General features: G+C 35.5%; 1 protein-coding gene across 1 annotated transcript; it reads left to right on the top strand.

Moving 5' to 3' along the window:
• Nucleotides 1-9,829, top strand: LOC133854811 (uncharacterized). Its single transcript, XM_062291080.1, has 3 exons — nt 1-427; nt 2,197-2,373; nt 9,417-9,829. The coding sequence occupies exons 1-3, from the start codon at nt 362-364 to the stop codon at nt 9,612-9,614; spliced, it is 441 nt and encodes a 146-aa protein (XP_062147064.1). The 5' UTR covers nt 1-361; the 3' UTR covers nt 9,615-9,829.
• Nucleotides 9,830-15,004: the final 5,175 nt, after the last annotated feature.

A 15,004-nucleotide genomic window follows, 5' to 3' on the forward strand; every position in this document is an offset into this window, starting at 1 on the left:
ATGGTTTACTGCAAAGAGACAGAGAGAATCCAAACGTACAAACAAAACCCATTACGCCAAGCTACCTCAGCAAAGCCACTGACGTATCATCTTCCCCCCACATGCACCCAAAAGTCTAGAAAGAGAGAGAGAGAGACAGAGTTGAAGTGAGAAAATAGAGAGACGGGTTTTTATAGGACAAGAAAAACTCAGAAGAGAAGACCCTTTTTGTGTGAATGGCAGTTGGGAAATAAATGACTATTTGGGTGGTCTATGTACGCAAAGTTTAGAGAGGGAAAGTTGCTCATCGGATCGAACAAACAAAGCCGAGATCAGAGGACCCTTTTGTGTGAATTTAATAGCTTTCTCCAGTTAAAAGAAAATGGTGGGTATTTTCTCCAGGTTTTCTGTCAGCAGGGCTGGCCATCGACGAAGCCAAAGTGCACTTGTAAGAATACGCTCTCTCTTTCTCCTTTGAAATGGTTGGTTTCTTCTCCAATCTTTACTTGCATTCCTGGAATCTCGTGTTTCTTTGGCTGGGCCTAAAAGTTTTTCATTTATTTATTTTGGACCGAGTTGACCATTAAACCATTTCATTTGGGTCCTATGAATTGTGAAGTTGGGTTTGATTTGGTCTTAAATTTAGGAGATATTATTAAGATCTGACCCTTATGTTTGATTGCAAAAAACGTTATTTAGCTTCAATTCTGTGAAATATTATAGCCTTCTTTTACATGGATTTGACTGTTGGTCTTAGTGTATCTAGCCGGCCTGATCTTGGATTTCTGACCATTCAGCTCTGCTCATTGACTTATCCTTAATTCTTGAATTCCTGAATGGATTTCACAACTGTTCTTAAAAACACTTTGAGTAAGGAATGTTAGTCTTATTGTATCTAGCCGGCCTGATCTTGGACTTCTGACCATTCAGCTCTGCTCATTGACTTATCCTTAATTCTTGAATTCCTGAATGGATTTCACAACTATTCTTAAAAACACTTTGAGTAAGGAATGTTAGCTTATTGTATCTAGCCGGCCTGATCTTGGACTTCTGACCATTCAGCTCTGCTCATTGACTTATCCTTAATTCTTGAATTCCTGAATGGATTTCACAACTGTTCTTAAACACTTTGAAACACTTTGAGTAAGGAATGTGCTGTTGAGGGTTCATTATTGGTTTGAGCTGTTCTGACTGTTGGGTCCCTGCACTGGGCTGCTGATGTAGGACAGCGACCCCCTCCCCCAGGACAAGTCAGAACGACCGGATCGCACCCTTGTTCGAATGGGAGTGTTAACTGCACATCCAGGAGTCCTGACCAACTCGACCGGTTGCATCCATGTTCGAACGGGACATCCGGGAATCATGGCCGAATTGTCCGGTCGCACCCATGTTCGAGTGGGAGTGCGATCACGTCAGTCCAGACAGTGTCGTTTGAGCAGATTTTCATCCTGTCCTTGACATTGGAAGTAACAGGAAATGATTCCCCACTAGACAAGAATGCTAACTCAATTTCCATTCAGATTTTCCATCCAAATTCCGTGCCAATTTAAGGATGATTTATTTCATTCTTAGATTAGAGTTAATGATTTTTGGTTTATTTGTTAGCATTGACTTTCCTTATTTCCCTTAGTATTCCAACTTTAGGAGATTTCCCCATCTTTAGGTTAATAGTTAGTTAGACTTTCTATAGTTGAGAAGTTGCCATTTTTATATTAATTCTAGCAATTAGTTTCTTTCCTGTTGAAGCTTTGTATTTACTATTATAGAAAGAGTTCTGAATGTAATGGAAAGATCAGTTTTGAGAATGAAATATTAAATAATAGTGAAAGTTCCAGTTTCCTTTGCTTTTCTAAGCTATTTGTTAGCTTGTTAAGTTTCTAGAATTGAAGTCACCGAACTTCTCTTCTTTTCCTATCACTTCCGCTACGTCATCTGCGAAGATTGTAGGACTGTTGCTATGTGTTATTGATTTGTTTGTGTTTCTAATTTTCTATGCAGGGAAACTTGTTCTGTCTTGTGATGTCGTTATTAAGCATCTTATCTTGCTTTTAAGTATAGCATGTTTTCTGTCTATTTTCATCTAGCATGGGCTCATCTTCTTTCTGTATTTTCATTGGTGATGTTGTGGCTAAATGTTGCAATAAACGTATTCGCGTTCACACCTTGATTTTTTTTTTTGTAGATATATTTGCATAATAAATGCTTTATCTGGTGCAGGATGATAGGGAAGTTTTACCTGCAAATTCAGAGGCTACAACTGGATCTGCTGGTGCCATTCCTGCTTCTCATGGGATTGAAGTAGCGGGGGAGTTTAAGCCAGTTGAGCACCCGACTGAACCTCTTAACAACGATACACCAGTTCAGTGTCCATTACCTGAACCTTCAATTCTTAATGTAAGCTTTAAACTTGTCGTCTCTTCTAGAATTTTCTGTTATAAATAGCAAAGGATGCATGCACATGTGTGTGCTTGTCTGTGTGCACTGTGGTAGTTTGCCCCGGACAAGTTAGTTTGGATAGTGTACAGTAGAAAAGCCTTTTCAAAAGTTTTTTTTTTTTAAAAAAAAAAACATATTGGGTGGATGATGTCATGTTTCCCAATTTGACAATTTTTGTCACCATTTTATCAGTGGTATGTCCTCTAGTGGATATTTGACCAAATTTTTTTTATTGATAACAAAATCATAATTAGCACGTGTAATGTACTTATTCCGTTGTCATGGATCAGATTTTGTAAAAAGCCTCTTTTCCTTCAGCATTGAAATTTCTGGTGGGTGTAAGAACACAGGATAAGTAAGGCAATTAAGGTTTTAAATTTTCTATTTAACTCTTACATTGCTAATGCATTATGTAACAAAATACTTTCTGCTGATACTACAATAATCTGTACTTCTATATATTTTGTTGAAGATTCTATTATTCCCAAAAGACTTCAAACCAGAACTAAAAATACCTTTAAAGCTTACGACAAAATTTAATTTCAGATAATTCATCGATATGCTCTATCCAATGACTTATTTTTTGTAACTACTGACCATTGTTTTCTTTATGTTTCTATGATTCTTAAAAGTTTACTGGCTAGACAGTTAGCATAGATATAAAATATTTGTCAGATTCTGGGCCTACCATTTGGCAGACAACATTTTAGGAACTTACTGTGAAAAAATTAATAATGTTGGATGACTCAGCCATTCAATTTTGTTTGAAGTAATTGTACAGTAAAGATCTTGAATGTCTAATAAAAGAAAGTAATAAAGATGCTAAAACCAATCGCCAATGTATATACATACATGCATACGTGTGTATTTTATAATCTTGTCTTTGGGCACTAGTTATAGTCTTGAGTTGGTTCTATTAGACAATGGACCCCCAGGCTTGAAATAACATGCCATGTGGCATTCTAGGTTTTTGTGCAGCACGAGCGTGTTCTTAAGAACGATAGAGCATAGTTTTTCAAGAGATAACTAATGGAGGGGAATGAAAAAGGTTGTCTAGAAAGAACTTTAGTGGGTGGAGAAATGATCTTGCATTGGATAGGATATTTTTTTCAGCATTAACTAAAGAAGTTTCTGTTTTCCCCCCTGAAAGATAGAAACTAATGATAGTGTAAGACTAGTTTGTCAAAGGAAACTTGAAATGGTGTTTGATGGGATGATGTTTGGTTTCTATATCATTTCTGAAATTTGATAATTGAGCATATAATTTCCAAATCGTATTTAGCAATTTATGTTGTGTACATCTGATCATTTTTGTGTAGATCTTACATTCTACCCATTCTTTGTGCTAATGTCTTTATGCTATAATTTTCTCATGATATTGTTAGATTTACTTTATTGTTTATGTGTAAAAACCTAGTTGTCACTCATGTTCATTGATACTGTGACTCAATGTGCTCTTTAATGCAATCCAGTAAAGCAGTCAAAATCTAATGATGTAAAAGCTCCATAAGAGAGCAGCATAGACACAGCCTCAAATCTTCCCCTTGAACTTCTTTTCTCCTTCATATCTATCTGTCTTTCTTTCTTTTCTTTTTTTTTTAGTAGACCAAAGAAAATTACTTTTTTTGATAAGTACCAAAGAAAATTACTATTCATCTTGTTTTAGAATCCAGGGCCCTTTGGTTGAGAGAGGGTGATAAGAACACAGTTTTTTCACCGGTTGGCAAATTTGAATAGAAGAAATAACATTGTGGATTCTTTAATTGTTAATGGTTCTTTATCTTCAGATCCTAAAGAAATAAGGGAGCATATTGTGCAGTTTTATATGCAACTGTATTTAGAACAATATAGTTGGAGGCCAAAGCTGGATGGTCTTTTTTCCATTCTATTGGTGAAAAGGAGGGTTCTTGGTTGGAAAGAGAATTTGAGGGGAGTGAGGTGTTTGAAATGGTTAAAACATTGAACAGTGATAAGGCCTCAGGTCCTGGTAGGTTTTCTTTAAGGCACACTGGGAGGTCTTTAAAGAGATATTATGGTAGGATTCAGGGGGTTTTCATGGTAAAGGGAGTTTTGAGAAGATCATTAACGCTACGGTCATTTCTCTTATCCCAAAGAGAGCTGGTACTGTGGATATTAAGAACTTTTGTCCAATAAGTCTAGTGGATGGTGTTTATAAAATTATATCTAAGGTACTTGCGAACAGATTCAAACAAGTGCTGGAGAAGATCATCTTAAATTTGCAGATTGCGTTTATTAAGCGGAGACAGTTTCTAGATTCAGTTTTGGTTGCAAATGAGTGTATTGACAGTCGAATAAAATGAGGGGTTCCTAATTTGTTGTGCAAATTGGATCTAAAGAAAGCACATGATCACGTGAATTGGAAGTTTTTGTTGTATTTGTTGAAGAGAAGTGGTTTTGGGGGGAAATGGAGAGCATGGATAGCATTTTGTATTTCTACTATGGGATTCTTAGTTTTAATAAATGGAGCCCCCTCTTGTTTTTTTAGTAGTACTTGTAGTTTTAAGACGGGGGATCTTTTATCTCTATTATTTGTAATTGTTATGGAGGCCTTGAGCAGGATGATATCGGCTACAATGGATAGGGGGCTATTATCTGGTTTTTCGGTGTGGTCAAGAATTAACACAGAACTGGTTGTGTGTCATCTGTTGTATGTGGATGTCACATTGATCTTTTGTGAGGCTAATTATGAACATCTTCGTAATCTGCAATGCCTCTTTCTTTATGTTTCGAAGCGGTATCGGGGTTAAAGAGCAACTTATCGAAATCATAGATTATTCCAGTTGGTGAGGTGGATGATGTAGAAAGTTTGGCCAATATTATTGGGTGTAAGGTGGCTTTGTCACCATTGAAATACTTGGGTCTCCCTTTCAGTGCACCATACAAGCTTGCTTCTATTTGGAGCAACATTGTAGAAAAAATGGAAAGGCGGTTGGCTGGTTGGAAGTGACTCTATTTATTAAAGGGAGGTAGGTTGACCTCGATCAAAAGTACTTTGTCCAATTTGCCCATTTAATACTTGTCTTTGTTTCCTATTCCTATTAGTGTGGCTTATAGGCTTGACAAACTTCAGCGAGAGTTTTTATAGGGTGGTATTAATAAGGAGTTTAAGTTTCGTTTAGTTAATTGGTCTACGATCCGTTCTCCGAAGTAAGCTGGTGGATTGAGGGTAAGAAATTTGATTCAATTTAATCAAGCTTTGTTGGGTAAGTGGTTATAGTTACGCCACAGAGAGTGAGGATTTGTGGAGATTGGTGGTGGAAGCAAAATATGGTAGTATGAGTGGAGGTTGGTGCTCTTAGGAGGTAGAGGGACCCTTTGAAGTTGGAGTGTGGAAAACATATTAGAGGGCGGAGAGTTCTTTTGAGATTTTTCAGATATGAAGTGGGAGATGGAACCAATATTAGGTTCTGGCATGATTAATGGCATGGAGATCAACCACTTAAGGAATCTTTTTTGGAGTTGTTAACTATTGTTTGTTGTAAGGAGGCGTGGGTTGTAGATAGTATGCAGTTTTCTAATGGTAATATTTAGTGGAATTTATCTTTTATAAGATATGTACAAGATTGGCAGGTCGATTTGGTGATTGCATTCTTTGGTTTGTTGTATTTCCCTCAAATTGAGACAAGGTAGTATGGATCGTATTTGGTGAATCCTTCAAAGAGGAACAAGTTTGAAGTAAGGCCGTTTTGTCACGAGTTATCTACTTTGGGGGGGTTCATCTTTTCCTTGGTAGAGTATTTTGAGAGTCAATGTTCCTTTGAGAGTTTTTTTTTTTTTTTTTTGTGCGGACGGTGGCTCTTGCAAAGATTTTGACTATGGATAATTTAAGGAAGAGAAAGGCAATAGTGGTGGAATGGTGTTGTATGTGTAAAAGGAGTAGAGAATCCTTAGATCATCTTTTTCTCTATTGTGAAGTGGCTAGAGAATTGTGGAGTGTGATTTTTAGCCTTTTCGGTGTAGAGAGGTGATAGAGTTGTTAGATTGTTGGCGAGGTCAATTGGGTAGCTGCTTGAGGATGTCCCCTTTGTGCTTAATGTGGAGTTTTTGGAGAGAGCATAATGCAAGGATAGATTTGATAGATTTTAGGGTGATTTGAGGTATCCTTACCTCTCAAGAACAAACATAAGTTTGCTAATATTCTTTCGTACTTTCATTAATTAAGCAAAAAATTATAGACTTACAAGACCAAATAGAAACATAATTGAAAGACAACTCTTAGAGATACGTATGGTATCTCCTAATCTCCTATAGACTTCTAATACTATTCCAACACTTGGGATAAACCATATCCCTTATTTGATCATTAACCATAGACTCTAATAGATAGATAATAACTAAATAACAAGTGAGACTCTTGTTCTCATCCTCTGCTCGTATATCTGGTACGCAACATAGTCAAAGAAGGTGCTGCCAATGAAACTCTCGGTACACGTCCATTAAATTTCTAAGTACTATCAAAGTGAACCTTTAGATTCTAACTTACCTTAGAGTCTACTTCAATAAACAGATGGTACCACTCCAACTTCCTAAATCCAACACAAAGAAGGTACCATATAAGGTACATGTCCAATAAATTGAAGAGGTATCACTAGAGGTTACCTTAAGTACCACTCTAACAAATAGATGACCCCACTTCATCTTCTCATGTCCAACACAAAAAAGATACCACTTAATAACAAATCAGGAACATTTTCAATCGAATTATTGTATTATTAGAGAAACTTTAGGTACCATTCCAACAGACATACTATCTTTGAATAATGGGTTAGGTGGACGGTCGCTAAAGTCTTAAGTACTTTTAGTTTTGGTCATTTGACTCATTCAAATACTAAGAGCATCTCCAGCATTTTTGGTTAAAATAGCTATTGAAAAAGTACCAATATCTATTTTAACTACTCACTTTCTTAAAAACCCTCCTACAATATTCTTTATCCTACTCTTCATTTTATTTAAATATTATTTTTCAATCTTTTTTTATTGTTTTATTTTCTTTGTCTCTCTCTTCTGTTCCCTTCCGCATCCACCGGACCACCAGCAACGCCGCTACTCCTTGGAAGGAGTGCGCCTACACCGCTGGAGGTTGGGAGAGCAACCCGACCCGCCGCCACCACCAAGGCCCAGGCTGCCCAACACCGAGGATCGATGGCCTCCACGTCTGCACCTACTGAGCCTTCCTTAAATCCCTCAACTTCTACCCACTTGCCCACCCACACCCAAGACCCAGAACCGGTGTGATCGATGGTGGCTTCTCGACCAGGAGGCGTTGCTTCTTCTGGGCGACGAGAATGGCCTAGCGTACGTGGAGGTCGGTGGGCAGGGGCACGTAGACGGCGTCGACATCTGGATCGTCAAGGACGGCCTCGTTCGGCACCGGAGCTTTGGGAGGATTGGTCGAATCTCGGTGTCGGCGCAGAGAGAGGAGACCGGTGCCTATTCAGAGGAGCGGCATCAGCGCAGAGAGAGAGGCGTCGGTGTCGGACCTCGTCTTCTCTTGTGGGCGAGAGAGAGGGCGAGAGAGAGGAGTGAGAGAAAGAGGGAAGAGAGAAAAATAAAAATAAAAATAAATAGTAGATATGTGAACAGTGAATAGCCACTAGTGACTATTCACTGTTCATGAAGTTAGGAAAAAAGTTAGAATAGCTACTCTGTTGGAGGAAGAAAAAGAGACAAAAATAGCCAAATTTAACTTATTGGTTAAAGTAGCACTCCTGCTGGAGATGCTCTAATAGGTTACTTATAGTCATTAGACTATAATTATTTTCACTCCTTGTCGCTACACCCTAATTTCCCCTTTATGATGTTATTCTTCAATTTTTTGATAAGTAATAAGCCAATCTCATTAATGAAGTTATTCTTCAATTACATTCACATTTTGTTGGACTCTGTTTATTTTTCTTTCTCCTATCTCTATCAATGGCAGTGTTTTTATTTGGTATTGTTGAGAGAAATCTAGTTGATCTCTCTCTCTCTCTCTCTCTTAGTGAAGTGGTTGTTGCAACATTTTCAAGTTTGTAGTGCGAATTTGACAATATTGCAAAGTATGTCATATTCATTTTGGTGAAGTGGTTATTGCAACATTTCTCAAGTCTGTAGTGCGAATGCGACAACCTTGCTAATTATGTCATATTCAAATGGTGAAAGGATCATCACTTTGCAAAGTTGCAATACTTTAAGCTATTCACAGATTGGCCATTTGAATATTTTCTAACTCATCTTTCATTTGTTCTAACCAACTTGCTTCCAATACACCTCGAACTCCTCCCCTTGCTTGAACCCCATCTTTACAAGAATCTAAATACAGTTTCTACCGTCGGCCAAATCCGACCTCAGTTATACAAAGTCAAGGGCTGTGGGGTCTATTTCTGTAGATCTTGAACTCAGACAAAGCCCCTTATCTTCTTGAATTTGATCTGATTTGCACATTTTTCACAATGGACTTGAAGGAAAGGTATAAACTTCCCTCTTTTTCTGATTCTCTTGCCTAATGAGCCACTATTGCTTGATTGCTTGAAAGGATTCCAATGGTTATTATGCACATGAGAGTAATGGGATATGTTGCGCGTCTGTCTACCATAAGGATATTAAGGGCGAGTGACACCATTGTTGATTTATATAGTCTATAACACTAAATCCATGGTTTTAAGTTTATACAATCCAGGTTGGATCTGGCCTCCAAGATTGGAGTATGCATCATCTAAGGAGGGTGATGCCTTTTTTGAATTTAATGAGGTTGGGATTGGTTGGAGGGTGTATGTAAATGCTTGTGAAGAAATGCACATACTTATTGATGGTTAGGAATATATATGGAACTATGACATTATGGTTCAAAATCATTAGAGGTTTTTCACTGCATTTCTTGTGTGGGGGTGTTTGGCTCAACAACATAGTTCCATATATTATTTACTCATCCCTAAACTTATTGATGGAAACAGTTGCATTCTAACTGCTAAGATTCTGATATTTGCTTCCATGGTCATCAGGATGGAAGAATATGGAAGGAGCGAATGTCGGCAAGCGTGCGAAGGAGAGCGGACTTGCCGGTGATGAAGGAAAGCGGCGGTCTCGAATCTGAAGCTGCTGAGACAAAACAGAAGTCCAGCCCCACCAACCGATTGATTCTACCTTCTCTCAGTGCTCCTGAGCATAACATTCTGAACCTGCTTGAAGAGTGTAATTAATGCATCTGGGATTTAAAACATGCTACTGTGTCTTGAATGAATAGAATTGTCACAATCTTCAATTTCAAATGTTTTCTTTTTATCGTTTGATATTTCTCTTGTAATATTTTCTTTTCCCTTTTTACATTTTTCCTTACCTATATGTATTTCTAAATGTATAATTGCAAAGTCACACACCTTGCTTATGAATATGAAGGACTCATATGAATGTATCAGCCCCTTTTGTTCGATTTTTTGTTGGGAAAAGTATATCTAATCCCTTCAAATTATCACCTTATTGTCAATGTCCCTCCCCAAATGGCAAAAATACCATTCATAAAATTATTAAAATTTTAAAAAATAACTAAAAAAATTATTAAAAAAAATCTAAAATAACAAAAAAAAAGTTATTAAAAAAAAATATAAATAAATAAATAAATAAAAACCAATTTATAATTATTTATTTGTTTATAGTTTTCAGTTATTTTTCTTTTATTTTTTTAAAAAAAGTTTTTTTTTTAGTTTTTTTTTTTCGAATTTATGAAGACATTTTTGTCTTATTGAAAAAAAAAATTAGGGTTATTTTTATCTTTTTGTTGGCTTTAAGGGGGACATTGACATGTTTTGGTAGTTTGAGGATGGACATTGACATAATTGGTAGTTTGAGGGGATATGTGTGCTTTTTCTTTTTTCTTCTTCTTCTTCTTCTTCTTATTCCTTTTATTTATTTATTTATTTATTTATTATTATTTTTTAATTAATTTCATATACCACCATATCTATTACTTTATCATGTTGGGAGTAGAGTGAAAATTCGGGTTATTCTGTCAGGTTTGGGTCATGTTAAAGTATTATATAAGACTATATAGATTAATTTAAATCCGAATCATTTAATTAAACGTGTTCAGATAACTCAACCATAATCTGCTAATTTCGTGTCAGATTCACAGGTCATGTAAAAAATTGCTAGTTCTAAATGTCTTTTGTCGAGTTCAAATCACGTCTAGATATGAGTATAAAAAAATATAAGCCAATTTTAATCCGAACCATTTTATAAAACGGGTAGAATTCTCTAACTTTAACATTTAATAGCTTATCACGAAAAAGAAAAAAGATGGTATGAGCTTCTGCTATCACGTCCAACGTGGTAGGCTAGTAGCAGACAATGAACGTCAAAAGGAATTAGTTTGTCTTTTGAGAGCTGAGAAGAAAATGGAATGGTGATTCGAGCTCGTTTGGGTGTGTAATTTTTTTTGTATTATTTTTTAAATTATGAATATAGAGGAAAAAAAAAGAAAGATTTGCAATAATGTTTGGATGGTGTAGGGAATAGAAAACAAAATTAAGAATATATGTTTAGGAAGATGAATTAAATTGAATATAATTGAAAAAAGTAAAACTCTGAAAAAAAAAACCAAAAACTGAAAATACAAAAATAAATATACCAAGAAAACTACTCCCAGGCGCCTGTGGGTGGTCCGGCCACCACCCCCAAGAGCAGGTAGCCCTGTGTTTTTTTTTTTTCTCCACTATTCACTACGGGCCACTACAACTAGCTTTATTGGTAGCATTTCCAATTGCCTTATTTGCCTTCAAGGATTTCCTTTAGAGCTGTGATCGGATTACTGTCAAGATCGGATTTTCTTTTTGGTCTTTTGTATTTTTGATTCTATGGTTTTTTATTTTTGTATGTGTTGTTTGTTTGTATTTGTTTTTACTCATTTAATAAAAGTGAGAGAGAGAGAGAGAGAGAGAGAGAGAGAGAGAGAGAGAGAGAGAGAGAGAGAGAGAGATGGATTTCTATTACTTTTACTCAAGAGAGATTCATTGAGGGTCTGATTGCATTTTTACACTAAAAGAGACATATTGTTACAGTTAATTTCAAATTATTGTCAAATTCTGAAGGTTTTTTTTTATTATTATTACAAAGCCTTTTATAAGGTGATGGCTGCATACTGGTTTATGTGTCCCTTTCTAAATCTTATCCTTAATTTCCTTTGGTCCTCCTCAAACGGAGAATATCCTTTACTTATAGCCCTATCATGAATTAAAAACGGCCAAATTGTTAGTCCCCACCACAGAGAGATTTTCAGCGATTTTTATATTTCGATCGTTAGCAATTTGGATATCAAATACGAGAAAATTAATATGTGATCAATCTGCTCAACCAAGTTTTGGACTGCTTGCCCACTTGCCCTAGCAAGTGGACCCTATAGAAACTCTAGCAATTCAGACAACAAATTGCTGGAGATTCATATCTGTCTCCCCTCGCTCTTTCTTTCTACAGTTAAGTCCAACAACTTGGTATCAAGGCTAAACATTATTTGATTAGGCCTCCACTTGTTTTGATGCATGTTTGTGAAGGCATAAAAACATAGCATAGAAAACATTTGTTGTGAAGGCTTGTCCATTTTTGCTAGGCGTGTGTTTATAAGCATGGCTATAAATTTTTTACACGACCCACGAATTCATCACGAAAATAGCAGGTTAAGGTCGAGAGATCTAACCCGTTTAATTAAATAATTCATATTAAGATTATATCCATATCTCAATACAACTCAAACCTGAACGATTGCCGCCCCTTGTTTATAAGGACAGTGGGTTCTTCAACTGTCTTAATCTTCCTTAATCCAATCCTCTTTCACAGAAAACCAGACATTCAAAGAAAAAACAATTAGTTTTCCATACATATTACCAAATACCAAAGACCAAAGACCAACAATATTCATAACAAAAAGCAAGAAACTAGACAGGGAGCTTTTGTGCTTCAAATGGTTGGTGGAGTGTTGGGTTGAGAAGGTGCTTTCGAGGGCCACGAAAGCTTCCATGGTTAATCAACAGCTTCCTTTGCCATGTTCTTCCATGAAACTCCCTCATGACATGCTTTCCTTCAGCAGCTACAGCAACTTGAGAGGCAGAGGAATGAACCAGTGCTGTCAGGGAGGTGGTGAAACAGAGGAGGAAAAGAAGAAGAAAGATTGTGGATAAGGCTCTCAACTGCACCATTGATGTCATTGTGCTTTCAGTTTCTGCCTTTATTGTCTGGTGGGGATGGGGGAAGAGTGTGCTCTGCTTAATAAAGAGTCTTAAAGAATAACTTTGCTTTGCTTGGAAGGCACAAAGGCAATCATTTTACCCCCCCAACTCCATGAATTGATGTCTGGGTCTGGTTTTTTAATATATTGGTGATGTGTGGGTCTGTTACCCCTGTGTGTTTAGGTTGGCCTAAAGTGGTGGGGTAATTGGTTGGTGTTTGGTTGTTGTTATGATTGTACTAGAAGACTGTGTCTATTAATTAGTGATTTTTAGAGTTTTTTTTTTTTAGAAAAGTGTTCTGTTGGAATATAAAGGTGAAGGAGACTGATCCCTGGACAACAGGTTGTGCACAATTGTTGTGTAAGAAGCTTTTTCCAAATGTGAAAGTAATTTTAGGTGTTTTGCAAGTGCTTTGTGGTTTGGGTTATTTGTTAATATTTTATTATTATTATTATTATTTTTGTTTTGAAATTAAAAAACAAAAAAAGGGTGTTATCGATCAAAGCCTTAAGACATTTAGTATTTAGATTTGTGATTTCAAAACGTATAATTTAAAAATCGCAATTTTAAACCTTTACGATTTGAAAATGATTTTAAAAACTCAGTTAAGCGCTCGGTAAAATCGCAATTTAACATTTTAAAATCATGTATTTTTAAAAATACACTCCCTTCGTTGCAATTTGAAAACACAGATTTTTCTACGATTTCAAATTGTAATTTTAAAAAACAGTCCTAAATTATACCTTCTTTTTTTTTTTTTTTTTTTTTGTGCAATTTAGTTTAAATCATATTTTAATTATGCAAAATTGCAGTGTCAAACATTTAAAAATAACGATTTTAAAATGTTTTAAAACATGATTTTTAAAAACACAGTTAAACGCTTGATAAAATCGCATTTTAGCCTTTAAAATTGTGTATTTTCAAAAAAACTTTATATTGTTTGCAATTTTAAAAAACATGTTTGAGACGTTTTTAAATCGCAATTCGAAACAATTTAGTTTAAAATTATGATTTTTATCTACAAAATCACAATCCCAAATACAACACAGACAATAATAATAAGTTGATTCAAGTATATAATTATGATGTCTCTGCTTTAAGACCGCTCAAGCACCGGCAGCTGGCAGCCGGCAGCCGGCAGGCACCATTACTCATCTTCCCCGTGAATGGGCAATGAGGAGTTGTCTCACTGCTATTCAATTTACTCCTTGCCTAAATCCTGAATATTTAACAACTTCACAATTTATTTATTTTTATTTTTATTATTTTTGTTCTTCTTAAAGCTTGATTTGAAAAAAAAAAAAAAAACGAACACTATCATGGCATTTTGACTTAGGACAAATCAATTTGTAGAAAATTTCATACAATTCACGTATAAGAGTGACATGTGTCATTTAAACATGTAAGTAGCGCATATATTTTTTTTTTATTAATGTTATTAAAAAAGTATGTGAGAAGTACATGCTATTAAAATAACATGTGATTCTCATATGTCAAGGGACACATGCTAATTTCATATGCAGGTTGTATGAAATTTTCTATAAACCTGTCCGACATGTAAATTTGAATAATTTACTCCTTACACATTAGATTTTGTAACAAATCAACCATTTTATTACATGTTCTTACATTTGCTACACAAAGATCACTTGCAAAAATAGACAAAGATTAAAACAATCTACTCCCAAGGCCTTTTGCTTTCTCGTTTAAAGGTGTGTTTGAGATTGCGATTTCGTAGACAATAAGTGCGATTTTAAACCAAATCGCAGAACATAGATCGTTTGGGAATTGCGTTTTTAAAAATTGCGATTTGAAAACGCAGAAAATCTGCTTTTTCAAATCGTAGATAAGATTGTGTTTTTTTGAAAACACAGAATTTTAAAGGTAAATTTGAGATTTTAAAGGCTAAACTGCAGTTTTGCCAAACGGTTAACTGCGTTTTTAAAAATAATTTTTTTCAAATCGCACATATTGAAATCGTTATTTTAAATCGCACTTTTTAAAATCGCAAACCCAAACGGACCATAATTAATTGATGAAAAAGTAAGTTCTCACTTGCTTATTTTAGAAGTTAAACAACATAACACGTAGAGCTTCAATTATGATATTTTTCCTCCTCTCTTTCAAAGCAGCAAACAGGCCCAAACATGTAAAAAAAAAAAAAAAAAACACAAGTTATCAGATTCAACACATTCTACATAAGCAAAAATAGGCCAAAAAATCTAAAAATAAGCTCAAATAATTTTTAAAATTGTTTAAAGTAGGTCATAATAGAGACTCAATAAAGGCAAAAAAGAAAGAAAGAAAGAAAGCCCAAAAGTCTTAATACATTATATGCGAATGACAGATAATAACTGCATTTGTTAATAAACATG

The sequence above is a fragment of the Alnus glutinosa genome, chromosome 13 (assembly GCF_958979055.1).
Source record: "Alnus glutinosa chromosome 13, dhAlnGlut1.1, whole genome shotgun sequence".
Classification (NCBI taxonomy): Eukaryota; Viridiplantae; Streptophyta; class Magnoliopsida; order Fagales; family Betulaceae; genus Alnus; species Alnus glutinosa.

Excerpts from the sequence above, each read along its gene's own strand:
- LOC133854811 (XM_062291080.1), top strand. The coding sequence starts at position 362 with ATGGTGGGTATTTTCTCCAGGTTTTCTGTCAGCAGGGCTGGCCATCGA. Across the intron at positions 428-2,196 it reads GACGAAGCCAAAGTGCACTT|GATGATAGGGAAGTTTTACC; the intron begins GTAAGAATACGC and ends TATCTGGTGCAG. Across the intron at positions 2,374-9,416 it reads CTGAACCTTCAATTCTTAAT|GATGGAAGAATATGGAAGGA; the intron begins GTAAGCTTTAAA and ends CATGGTCATCAG.